Raw genomic sequence first — 13,102 nt, forward strand, 5'->3', positions numbered from 1 at the left:
GGGGGGTGGGGGGGTGGGGAGTGCAGCCACGATGACCATACCATGCTCCTAGTGGAGTTGATGTAGTAATCCTGTCTACCAAAGGGATGGCGCTGTTTAGGAACCACTGACCTGTATTCATACAAAAGTAATCCAGCTTTCGCGCCTCCCGATGATCACCACCAGCATTTACAACCACCGTGTGAGGGAAACACATGAAGGCCAAAACCAATCCCAAGTTCAGCTGGTGATTACCATGAGTCATTAAGAATGAAAGAGCGTCTTCCTGAACTATTAAATGCAAATCATTGGTCTGTTCACCAAATGGTACATGTGTGCAGTGGCTGCCAGCTGAGACTTTTCATCAGCCTACTGTGTTTAACCAAGGCAATAAACCCTTCATTGAGGGAGAAATCCGCTCTTACACGATATGTGGTATGTGGTACCAGCGCTGCCACAGTTTTATTTGTGGGATTAAAGAATCAGCTCTTGAAGAGTGGATTGTTAGTAGAATCACGGAAGAATTTTCAAGCTCAAAGCAACAACTGTGCACAAAAGTCATATGTCATTGGCCTCTGTACCAGGAGTCTCAAACTTACGACCCGGGCCGCAAACCTCCCACATCTGGTCACCACTAGGTTTGAGTTGATACATGGTAAATTACCTGGATACACGTGTCCAACACAGATACTGCGACGTGGAGTATCTGCCGTTACCGATATCAATCCGATACCTTCCTTTCTCCAACAGTATGTCGCAGAGTATCGTTGCTGAGGCGATAATGTCCCTGTTTAGAGCATGTCGCGCAAAACATTTGGACTTAGGTATCGTTTAGCATTTGGTATCGGATTGAACGGGCTATAGTTGTTTTCAAAGTTTGATTCTGAAACTTTAGCTAATATCAGATCAATGCCGAGCATCGGATCAAGCCTAGACAAATTGGTAGTTTGTTAAAATGTATTTTTTAGAGTTATATTAGTATTTCAGTTTTTAAAATAAACAAAAGAAATCTGTATTTTTTTCGGTACCGCTCCAGTGATGATGACAATGGTGGGTTTGAGACCACTGCTCTGAGCAAAATGTATGATGATAGTTACATCAGAACAAAGTCCAATGACTTGTCCAACAGTTGCTGGTCTCACACTCACATATGGTGACCCCCCCCTGCCCCCTTCCCTTTTTACACACACCCTCCTCTCACACAGGTTCTCCCTTCCTGTCAAACTTTCCAGCACAAATGTTCCCCCCTCCCTCCCTCCCTCCTCTCCCCCAGAGATCAGCACCAGGCCAGATCTGTCCCGCAGTGTCGTCCCCGTTTCCTCCAGTACAGTAACTGACACACAGAGACCCTCAGTGTGTGAGGAGGGGGCGGAGCCTCTGTGTTTGGTTGTGCTCATGGTCAGACCAGATTAAACAGCTGTGGCGACCGTCTGACACTCCCACGTCATTCCATACACCCCTTAACCACTGTAACTTAAACATCAAAGGAATATTTGGACCGTCCTTCGACCGTGTACAGTTGTTACAACACATTAGCTAAAAAAAGGAGAGGCTTTACGTCGCCATTGTCTGTTTGGTCGTGTTGTGTTTGCATTTGTCCGGTTTCACTGGTGAGTTATTTATTGAACACGTGCAGCAGGATTGGTTCCTGAGGTCTTTGATGTCTTTGTTCAGACCTTGGTACCAGGGACCACAACCACAGCCCTGCTGCAGCAGCTGGTCCCAGACACAGAGTACAATGTGGGCGTGGTTGCCGTGTACAGCGACGGCGAAGGACCCATCATTGCAGAAGAGGGAAAGACACGTAAGAGCTACGATTAATTTAACCTCGTTAGATGAACAGTAACGTTAAACTCTTTAGGATGAAAAAAAATCAACAAAAAACTCTTCTCCTTGTTTCCTCTGTCAGTGCCCAGAGGTGGTCCCAGAAACATGAACGTTTACGACCCCACCACCAGCACCCTCTCTGTAACCTGGGAACATGCGGACGGCCCCGTCATGCAATACCGCATCACATACGCTCCAACTGTAGGAGATCCCATTGATGAATATGTAAGAATATTTAAGTTACACCTTAAAAAAAAATCCAAAAGGTTCTCTGGATATTTTTCTTTAAATCCTGATGTGTTTGAACTTTACCTTTTCTCCACCAGACAACAGTGCCAGGAAACAAAAACAATGTCATCCTGCAAAACCTGGATCCAGACACGCCTTATAACATCAAAGTCACCGCAATCTATTCCGATGGACCCGGAGGAGAACTGGAAGGAGACGGACACACACGTACGAACCTTTCTCTCTTCACAACCAAATAAAACAAAAAATAAAAAATTTGACGCGGTGCCAGTTTTGAACAAACTGAAAGAAATCATTCAAGAACCTGGAAGTCAGTATTGATGATCGTTATTAAGTCCTTACACTGACTCAGAAAACCTGAACAGATTTATGCACCAATTACAATCAAGTGATACTCTTGGCATCCTTTGATTGTCGACAACAATGAGAATGATGACATTGTTCTGTTCCAGTAAAAAACGACTCAGCCAGTTTGTCCATTACCACAATTTATCAAACCAATCAGTTACAAAAAAAATATATAAATATTATGCAATTGGTGAAACTCTGAACTGAAGCCTTGTCCTAATCCAGCGTTTCCCAAACTTTTTTTCTGGGGACCCATATTTTAAAAGTCACCAAAAACCTTCGCGACCCAAGTCAATGGACATTATTTGTAAACTCCTGAGAAACATGATGCGAGACGACTCAAAAAAAAAAAAAAATCTCTTGCGACTGAATCTTTGGGAAACAATGTCTTAATCGTCTCTGTCCCGCACAGATCTTTGGGAAACCATGTCTTAATCGTCTCTGTCCCGCACAGTTGGCATGCTGGGCCCCAGGAACCTCCGTGTGTCAGACGAGTGGTACACCCGCTTCAAGGTGTCCTGGGATGCTGCTCCCTCCAGGGTCAATGGCTACAAGCTCGTCTATCAGCCCGAGGGTGAGAACGACTCATCATTAACGATCTCACGTTCAGGTGTTCTTGTACTTTCTACAACGTTGTCCTCCCGTCTCCAGGCTCTGATGAGTCCATGGAGGCGTATGTTGGAGACGTGACCACCCACCAACTGCACAACCTGAAACCTGGAACAACCTATGACGTGAAGGTGCTGGCGCAGTACAACACAGGCTTCAGTGAGCCTTTGGTCGGACAAGGAACCACATGTAAGACGATGAAGAAATCACTTCTTCACCGGATTTTACGAGGAACCAATTGATTATATCTTTTAGTTAGAGAAACACATGATGTCATGACAGGACCACCAGATACTTTGGAATTTGTTATGTTTCATTCTCAACAATGGGGTTAGATAAATAACTTTGATTGAGTTTTGGGAAGGATATGGTAAATTTGGATTGACAGGTACGATTCGCAGGAATATACACAGACAGCCAATAATCCAATAATTCCAAAGGTGAGGGGTTGAAATGCCGACCAAACTAACAGCAGCCTCACTTGGTGTCCTTCAGTGTACCTGAACGTCACGGACCTTCACACCTACGACGTTGGCTACGACTCCTTCTGCATCCGTTGGGCTCCTCACAGAGCGGCTACCTCTTACAGGCTGAAGGTCAATCCTTTTGACTGTGAGTGTTTTTTTTTTACCGAGCCGCCTCATCCGAAGATAAAACGAGGTTTTACTGAGCCGCCTCATCCGAAGATAAAACGAGTATATAAACCGGCACAAGATGGATTAAAAAAAGAATTCCTCCTCTCTTGTCCTTATTTCCTCTCTAGCCTCAAAGAGGGGGGCGCAGGAGGTCACCGTACGAGGCTCGGAGAGCAATTACTGCTTCGATGGTCTGTCTCCAGACTCACTCTACAACGCCACTGTGTTCACTCAAACCCCCAACATGGAGGGACCTGGAGTGAGCGTCAAGGAGAGGACACGTAAGAAAAAAAAAAAACAAACCTCTGTGTACAACTGCGTTACAGCTGTGTATCGTATGTCACTTTTCATTTACTGCATTTGTTTGCTTTTTGGCTCCCAGTGGTTAAGCCCACAGAGAGGCCCACTGAGCCCCCCACTCCTCCTGCTCCAGCCACTGCCCCCCCTGCTCTGGATGGTGCGTAGACTTTGTCACAATCTGTCTGCCAACAATAATGAGTTTTGGCTTTAAATAAAAAAAACAACAACTTTTTTTTTCCTGTGTATTTGTGCCACAGTGTGTAAAGGTGCCAAGGCCGACCTGGTCTTCCTCATCGACGGCTCCTGGAGTATTGGAGATGAGAGCTTCGCCAAAGTCATTCAGTTTGTTAAGAGCATGACCGGAGCCTTTGACGTCATCAGCCCGAAGGGAATGCAGGTCATGCAACATCTCACGTTATCTTTTTTGAAGATCTTGTTTATTTCGCTGCCCATTCTTTAATCCGGACTTTTTTTTTTTTTTAAACAGGTTGGATTTGTTCAGTACAGTGATGATGCCAAGACAGAGTTCAAGCTGAACACCTACCATGACAAGGGCGTGGTGTTGTCAGCTCTGGAGAAGGTTCGCTACAGAGGAGGAAACACGAAGATAGGTAGGGTGAGATCTTCTGATCTTCTGGTGGCACAGCGAGAGAACTTTAAAGAGCCATTGATAACACTCCGGTCCATTCTCTTCGCACAGGAATCGCTCTGAAGCACGTCTACGAGAGAGTGTTCACCTCGGATGCAGGGATGAGGAGGAACGTCCCCAAGGTGCTGGTGGTGGTCACTGATGGACGCTCCCAGGATGACGTCAAGAAGAACGCAGAAAAGCTGCAGCAGGCCGGTCAGTGTGGACTTGATGATTATAGTCATGTGTATTATTGTTTGACTTTGTACACCACATATAAAACTCAATAATTCACATTTCCTCTTTTTTTTGGCTAACTCAATCAACTGTTAGCTGCGAACCTGCCAGCTATTACTGGAAGCTAAACAATAGTCTTTTTTTTCTGTGTGATTTCTTTTCCTCCACAGGCTACAGTGTGTTTGTGGTTGGAGTTGCTGATGTTGACGTAGCAGAGTTGAGACTCATCGGCAGCAAGCCCAGCGAGAGACACGTGTTTTTGGTCGACGACTACGATGCCTTCGATAAGATCCAGGACAACCTGATCACCTTTATCTGTGAAACGGCGACCTCTAGTAGGAAATACTGTCACATCACATCACATTGTTTTCAGCACTGTGGCCAATGAGACGACTCCTGATGTGATTTTTGTCCCGTTTCAGCCTGCCCCCTGATTTACATCAATGGATTCACGACACCTGGTAGGAATAAACATTTTTTAGCAAACATTAACAGCTTGCTGAAATTACAAAATTGCTCCTATGCTTTGCTGGGTTCCAGTACTTTTCCATGCTCTCAACATGACTAATATTATTTTCCTCTCCAGGTTTTAGGATGCTGGAGGCCTTCAACATCACAGACAAAAACTTTGCAGGGATGAACGGTGTGTCCATGGAACCAGGCTCCTTCAACAGCTTCATCGCCTACAGGCTGCACAAGGACGCCTTCTTGAAGCAGCCCACCAAGTAAGAGCTGATTCCGATATGATAATCATCCTCAGCCCGCAGTCATTATTTGCAATCATTGTCACCAGCTTTTATAGACAGCAGGGCTTCCCTTCTGCCTTTGGCACTAAGCCCACAGCCATTTCTTGGTACATCATGTGGATTATGAGGGTTCGAAGTTAAAAACCCCTCAGATCAGAACCTCCTCCCACCACTGTCATACAGGAAACAGGTTTCATCCCTGTTTCCACCACTTAAGTGGCGCTGAAGGACCCCGACTTCTGCAGCATACTTTGGTTAATATGTTTATAATGAAGTGTATTTGTGTGCGTGGGCACAGCCTTTCACTAAATGTGCACAAATGGAAACACTCGAAACCGCGGCCAAGAGAAAAGGAGCAGGGACAGAAAATACTTTCAATATGTGGTCAAGTCCCATAAGGCCAAAAGGAAAGCTGGCAATCAAGTGCACATTGTGTAGTCACAGACTGGGACACAGCAGTGGGATTTAATACCCCGGGTTTTATGTTCTCACAGGTGAGACTTCAGCTCTGACTGTAACAAGGACGCGATTGTGACTCGCTGAACTCTCGCTGTGTGTTTTTCACATCAACAGGGAGGTCCACCCCGAGGGTCTTCCACCATCTTACACCATTGTCCTGCTCCTCCGCCTGCTGCCCGACACACCCAACGAGCCTTTCGATATCTGGCAGATTTCGGACAAAAACAACAACCCTGAAGTCGGACTGACTGTCAATCGTAAGACTCTCATTACGTCTTGGCTCGCTCCTTCTGAGCTGCTGTTTATTTAACAAGTGAAGGTGCTGTTGACTCTAGCGCTGATCATATTCAGATGAGGCAGGACGAATTCCTACAATAGCAAACATTGATTTTTAGATTTTTTTTAGCCACTTTTTCAGATGTGGTTAATGCATGCAAATAATTAGGGGTCGCGAACCTAATCCCTTCAGGCTTACTCTCCATCCCTCCCTTTGCCTTACTAGCATGTGTTCTCGGTCCGTGCTTTGCGTGCCACTGCATCATAACACACTGTCAGGGATTCATCAAGGCCTCTGCTCTTTTCAGCTTCCAGTAAAACAATCACATTCTACAATAAGGACACCCGAGGAGAGATCCAGAAAGCCACGTTTAATGAGGAGCAAGTGAAGCGGGTTTTCCATGGGAGCTTCCACAAGGTAAACACAACAGTAAAGTCCTACAGAATGGGCTGCTGTGTGCTGCACATAGTGATATTATTAAAGCTTGGCCACAGTAGAACGGGCTGACAAATCGGATTATCACTGACATATTGGTTTTAACTCTCTTCATGTGTCTTTGAGTGATTTTAATGATTGATTTAGTTTGGTCGGATCACTTTTTTTTTTTTTTTCTGATGTTGAAACACTTTCTGTGATTTAGTATAAACCTCTGTTTTCTGGACACTGGGTTGTTAATTTGATAAATTGTTGGTTTATCGAGGCATTCGATACCTATTAGGAGTGAAGACCTCATTCATCCAGAGAAACATTACTGAAGAAAAAAAAAAAACCCACTGATGTCCGCCCACATTAAAACCAGACACTATCTTTTAGCTGCCGGGTCATAAATCCCAAACCAGTCCACACCCAAATGGAGGAAAGCATTTTCAAGAACAGACTGTGAAATGATCCAATTTTAATGCAACTCCATGGTACTTGTACACTGCATGGAAAGAATTAAGTAAGTAATTCCTTCCTTAGGAGCGAAGTCTCTTGGTGGGGCGGCATGTCGACAGATTCACTCGAGCACTTTTCTAACAATCTGTCAAAACCTTTCAACTAATTTAGAGGTCCCACCAACAATGGTGTTATTGTGTTGCAACCTCTCTGCTTCTACTCAGCGGTGTAACCACCACATTAGGCCCATATGCCAGGCTTACAGCTGTAATAAACAGCATTTGTGTAATATGGACTCTCCTGGGCCCACAGCACGAGGTAGTGAACGACACATCCAGCTGAAGGCAGGAGTGAAGACAAAACTTCCTCTGTAACGTTCGACCACAATTGGGTGTCAAGTGTAAAAACAAAAAATGAGGGACAGTATATTTTCATACTGACTTGGAACGCCGGAGCAAGACTGACTTGTTTATAGTGCAGCCCTCGACACCGCACTCCTTATTTACAGCACCGATTATGTTCTCCCTCAATTCGACAACGAAACAAAATGCATGACCCATTTTCAACAAAGCAAGGACTTATCTAACAGCAGAACCCCCCCGCGCCCCCCCGTCCCCGCAAACCACCCGCCTCCCACTTCCTGGACTTAAAGGTTTTTTGAACCGAGGAAAAGATGAGTGCAATTTTGATTGGCTCTCAGATCAGAGGGTACTGTACATGGATTTTTAGTTTCGACATTTTTGCACCCACACAAATAATTGGTGCGGTAACTTCATGAATGAAAGAGACCTTGGAAAATGTCGGCTCAGGACAGGACGTAGAATGACATCAGCGCTGGTCTCATTGGGCAGCCGTGCGATCTGTGTGCGATCTTGTTCTCCCTGTCGACATGTAAACTGGGTGGCTAGCTTTTGTGGTGAAGAAGTTGATGTTTGGTGAGCTGGTGAGTCTGCAGCGGTTTACCTAGCTGCTCATTTGCTGGTCTGCTGAGTGAGTGCCACTGCCAACTGCTGTGGTGGTGCTGTGTTTACACACTGTCAGAGGTTTCCCAACACACTTTGTCTATGGCTGTTACAGAGTGTGCTCTATGTCTCTGAGAGAGTGTGTGTGTGTGTGTGTGTGTGTAAGGGAGAGTGACTTGGAACAAATGGCAGTTGGGCCTCAAAGTCTCCATTTGTCAAGGAGAACAAAAGAAAAAGCCATTGACTCGACTGTTTGCTCGACACCTGAAGGCACTTTAGGTACTTTAGTAAATCTACACAAAATTGATTTACTAACAATTGGTAGTTTTCTCCCAAATGCACCGCTGCCATCTTTAGATTCTATCTTCCTCTAGGAAACTTTTCCACCAGAAATTCCCAAATAATTTGCAAATTCAAAAAAATAAAAAATACAGACAAAGGTTGGCATCACAGCAGCTGGAAAAATGCCTTTTACTTTCTCTGTCCCATTTGGACTAATTGCCTACAATTTTAATTTAAAAAAAAAAAAAAGTTCCTGAATCGACACCTCTAGGTTAGAGGAAGGCTGCTTACTGAAGAGTAACTCAGGCTCCAAAGGTGGATGAACATGTGGGAAAGCTCTCAGAGATGACTATAGCAGATGCTGGCGAGTCACTCAGTACCCCACTGGGGAATGCCATCCCACACTGCAAGGGTGGGAGTCCTTTTTTGGAACCTTCCTGTCGACCAAAGTGAAGACATTCCTACAGTTTGATGCTGAAAAGTGGACGGCCCTGTTGTTCCTTGGGAATTCTTGGACTCGGCCTTTCAATCTTTCCTTTTAGGGACTGCGTTTGTGCCAGACTAAGTATGACAGTGTGGGGAGGTGACCGTGCTTGTTTGCCAAATTGTCCTGTGACTGCACTCTTTGTGCTCTTTTTTCTTTCCTTTTAGAGGATGAGAACAAGTTGAGGGAGCAACCATTAAATCCCATCAGAAATGCAGTAAACGTCACGTTAACCTCCCTCTGCAGTGTATACTTGTCAGATGCTTTGTTAAACAGATGGTAACTTGTTAGTACATGCATGAAAATTAAAAGAGCAAAGTCATCAAGGTTGGGAAATGTGAAACATGCATGAAAATTAAAAGAGTAAAGTCATCAAGGTTGGGAAATGTGAAAATGGAGAATCCAAGATAGATCCAAAACCAACATTATAACAGAATGATAGACATTGGGGGGAGCAGACACGGTGCCTGAAATCTCACCGTCGGAAACCCCTATGTACTCTAATGTAGTGTTGACACAGTGAAGCCCTGTAAAACCCTCAGTGTTAACTCTGAGAACGAATGGAAATTGTTCATCTGTCAGCACTTAGGCTGCAGAAGCTCCAGATCACTTCAGAGTAAGTGGGTCTATCTGTGGGAGCAGTGGACACTGGAGGGATGGATCTGCTGTGCTCTGACTTTCCATTGACTGGAGTGGGTTTTTTTTTTTGTTATGTTTATTTATTGGTCAGTGAGGTCATACATGCTCATTATTTGCCCTCCCACTGTATTACACAATCCCTCAAGAGCATCATGGTGTAGTCTAACCATGCCAGGACCACGGGATAAACGACACCCCTGTCTCTTTGCGGTCCACCATCCAGTTTCTTCCCTTGCCAAGGAAGTCAAATGTAATTTTGTGATTGGTTGCCAAGAACTAGAGCCTAGTCTGCGGTTGGTATGGCTTTGTCAAGAGGAATGGTAGCTTGCTTTTCCTGACATAAAGAAAGCCTGTCTGACTGATGAGCAGGGGAAAATTTGCAACTGTGCAGGGAAAGTATGGAAAGTGTAGAACCGTCGATGGCACGCCGCAAATGATATCGTTTCAAGATGTGGAGCCGGGTTCTACGGACAGGAAACTTCCAGATTTGGCACTTTGTCATTCCACAATGTTATACAATCGCTGACTGCAGCTTTAATGTTGGAGGCTGTGGACAGAAACTGTTGTGTTTCCGTTTTTCATGGTACATTTATCTGCACAGCCATCAAACGACTGTCTTGAGCCAAACGGGTAACCGCTGCGGAGTAATATCAGAATCTATAATTAACATAGGTCTGGAAAGACTAAACAATTCCCAAGAGTCTCGCAATTACGAAGAGCCCATTATCAGCGGCTTTATGAATTTCAGATGACTCACATGGTTTAAAAGGTTTAGACTGGATGTTTCCATACTTGCATTGCATCTTAATATCCCAAATAAAAATGTGTGCCAAATCTAGCTTCTCAGATTCTCCTATGCCCTCAGAACTATGTGCCTCATTAGTTCACTTCAAAAAAAAAAAAAAAACCTGCAAAGTCCGAAGAGACGAGATAGATTTGTTAACGCTGATCTCCATTCATTTTCTTTGTCCTGCAGCTGCACATCAGCGTTTCTCCAGAAAAAGTCAAACTCAACCTGGACTGCCAAGAGGTTGCGGAAAAGCCGATCAAAGAGGCCAACAATATCACACTTGAAGGGACTGAAGTGCTTGGCAAGATGGTGAAGTCTGGAGGCGGAAGAAAGCAATCTGCAACAGTAAGTGAAAAAAGACTCTTTTGCAGAGGACGGGCATCCAAAACAGTCGGTACGTACTGTCGATGCACAATTGGTTTTTAACTGATCACAGTCGCCGCTGATTGGACGAAGACCTCCTTTATTGTTCTCTTCTCGCTGCCTCCTTTTTGTCTACTTTAGGAATGTCCATTTTTATTGTGAATGACATTCACTTGTAAAAACCCTGACTGTTTTCCTTCTCCCTTCTGTTGTGTAGTTCCAGCTCCAGATGTTTGACATTATCTGCAGTTTGAGCTGGATGAACCGGGACAAGTGCTGCGAACTGCCCGCCACGGTAAGAACAAGTGTCACCGTAGGATCATCGAAACGCATGAGATAACCAGCGCCATGAAGTGGTGCAGTTTTAGAGCCATTTGTCTGTTCTTGGTGAAACAGGACCATAAATCTGAAACTTCAAGGCTGATGAGTAGAAAGCTGTTTGTGAACAAAGGGCCTCAGTGTAGCTGCAGTCATTTCTGCTGTCGCAAACAAGCTTCGAAAAATGCTCAAAAACAAGTTCCTCCTTCAGATCACACAACAACCAGCGTAGTATAGTATAGTATCAATCTGAGTACACGATTAAAACGCTGTAAGACGCTAGAACAGCCATTGAATTATAGACAATTGGACTGCAATTAAATATGTTACTAATACATTTACATCAACAATTACAGTTTCCCGACTTTTTTGTGCACCACAAAGCAAAAATGGCACAAAGGTAATAAAAATATAATCGTATTCAAATTTCCGAGCCTGTTTAGTTGAACTTAACACTAATATACTCACAGGAATTGAAGAAAGACAAACAAAAACAAAGAAAACCCAGTCAATAAATAGTAGTTTCCAGACGAATAAGTTAAACTGGATTTGCATAAAGCCTTGTCATCAAAAACATTTTCACCTCTAGTCTAATAAACTGTCCGTCAGAGCCTCAGTTTTTACCCCCCTGGTCTTAGTCGTTAACCCCAAAGACCTCTGTGTGTCTTTTCTAAATTTCCGTCTTTGTCTTTCTTCACAGAGAGATGAAGCCAAATGTCCAGCCCTACCTCACTCATGCACGTGCACACAGGACAGCATCGGCCCTCAGGGGCCACCTGGACCTTCGGTAAAGACACCCGTCCGGCCGCCTCACATTAACGCATTTCTCTCTGTGTGTTGTTTCTATTACACATTTGTATCTGATGATAAACTCTTTCTTCACTTTGACGTGATACTGTCATACAAAAAAAAGACATTCACTGGACTCACTGTCCACTGAATCAGGAAAGGTAATTTCCTATTTTTTCCCATGGAAAGAGCAGAGGTGGATGAGACCAGTGGCACGCTCAGAAATATGGGCCCAGGGAGAAGTGTCAAAGGATAAACGCCTGTTGGAAAAACAACTGTAAAAACGTCTCAGGCAGAAGTCTGGGATCTGTGAGCTTGGTATCCTCACTAAGCCCCAGTGAGGATTTCATAGGGCTCAGGGTTTTAGGGCTTTTGGAATTCACTCCCCTTGTTACTTTTTTTGCTCAAGAGTTTCTGGCTCTTTGTCCCTGCAGGGCGGCCCAGGTTCTAAGGGACCACGAGGAGACCGAGGAGAATCTGGCAAACCTGTGAGTTCACCTTTAAATATTTCAATCACCAGCAGGTTTTTTTTAAAATTATTATTCTCTTTAATTTCACTTTTTTATGTTGATTGTTTGACACGTGATCTGAAGATGTCCACAGCCGATGCCACCGCTTAATGTAAAAATCTAAACGTCTTATTGCCATGGAATCTAAGAAGCTATTTTTACACCGCGTGGAAGTAAAAATGTAAACGTCTTATTGCCATGGAATTTAAGAAGCTATTTTTACACCGCGTGGAAATGATTCACATCTGAAGTCAGTTATCAAGCACGGCTGGAGATGTCATTTCATTTCAGACCCTTAGAGGGCCTTTCTCTACATTTTTTCTTCTGTCTCTACACGTACAGTAAAATGTGTAGGTCTAATCTGTGTGATATATTTTAGGGTCCAGTGGGTCCACGTGGTGAGTCAGGACCCCCAGGCTCAATGGGACCACCTGGCCCTCAAGGTCCTAACGGACTATCTCTACCTGGAGAGCCTGTAAGTGTACCCAGACTCTACACACCATATATATTTATATGTACATATATATATGAAGCGTGGCCAATTAAAACATCACACAGGAGTATGAGGTGGAGTTAATGCACTTTCCTTCACGAGTGTTCTGTACGTGTGGGTATAAAAGTTGGGAGTGAGAGTGGTGGAGCAGCTGAGGAGCAGATCTGTGGAAGATTTACAGCTACAGTTAAAACACATCACACTCCCAGCTATAGGCAGCGAGGCCGCTCCTCTGTTTTCTTACCTGCAGATGTTTTTCTCAGAACACGACATCAATCACAACCTCCCCCCCTGTACCCCCCC

General features: G+C 44.4%; 1 protein-coding gene across 3 annotated transcripts in view; it reads left to right on the top strand.

Moving 5' to 3' along the window:
• Window positions 1–13,043, top strand: part of col12a1a (collagen, type XII, alpha 1a) — a 47,503-nt gene extending 34,460 nt beyond the window's left edge. For 2 of the 3 annotated variants that reach the window (XM_025057875.1, XM_025057873.1), the window contains 21 exons: window positions 1,654–1,783; window positions 1,889–2,031; window positions 2,133–2,262; window positions 2,858–2,977; window positions 3,055–3,201; window positions 3,508–3,624; window positions 3,776–3,928; window positions 4,030–4,104; window positions 4,205–4,344; window positions 4,435–4,558; window positions 4,648–4,791; window positions 4,983–5,147; window positions 5,235–5,273; window positions 5,399–5,537; window positions 6,132–6,274; window positions 6,602–6,711; window positions 10,514–10,672; window positions 10,908–10,985; window positions 11,709–11,795; window positions 12,232–12,285; window positions 12,686–13,043. In XM_025057875.1, coding sequence (XP_024913643.1) covers window positions 1,654–1,783; window positions 1,889–2,031; window positions 2,133–2,262; window positions 2,858–2,977; window positions 3,055–3,201; window positions 3,508–3,624; window positions 3,776–3,928; window positions 4,030–4,104; window positions 4,205–4,344; window positions 4,435–4,558; window positions 4,648–4,791; window positions 4,983–5,147; window positions 5,235–5,273; window positions 5,399–5,537; window positions 6,132–6,274; window positions 6,602–6,711; window positions 10,514–10,672; window positions 10,908–10,985; window positions 11,709–11,795; window positions 12,232–12,285; window positions 12,686–12,883 — 2,595 coding nt within the window. In that variant the 3' untranslated portion in view covers window positions 12,884–13,043. The remainder of the gene's footprint in view (window positions 1–1,653; window positions 1,784–1,888; window positions 2,032–2,132; window positions 2,263–2,857; window positions 2,978–3,054; window positions 3,202–3,507; window positions 3,625–3,775; window positions 3,929–4,029; window positions 4,105–4,204; window positions 4,345–4,434; window positions 4,559–4,647; window positions 4,792–4,982; window positions 5,148–5,234; window positions 5,274–5,398; window positions 5,538–6,131; window positions 6,275–6,601; window positions 6,712–10,513; window positions 10,673–10,907; window positions 10,986–11,708; window positions 11,796–12,231; window positions 12,286–12,685) is intronic. The other variant, XM_025057877.1, reaches the window with a different exon arrangement.
• Window positions 13,044–13,102: the final 59 nt, after the last annotated feature.

Source organism: Cynoglossus semilaevis, chromosome 1 (genome assembly GCF_000523025.1).
Source record: "Cynoglossus semilaevis isolate Cse_v1.0 chromosome 1, Cse_v1.0, whole genome shotgun sequence".
Lineage (NCBI taxonomy): Eukaryota > Metazoa > Chordata > Actinopteri > Pleuronectiformes > Cynoglossidae > Cynoglossus > Cynoglossus semilaevis.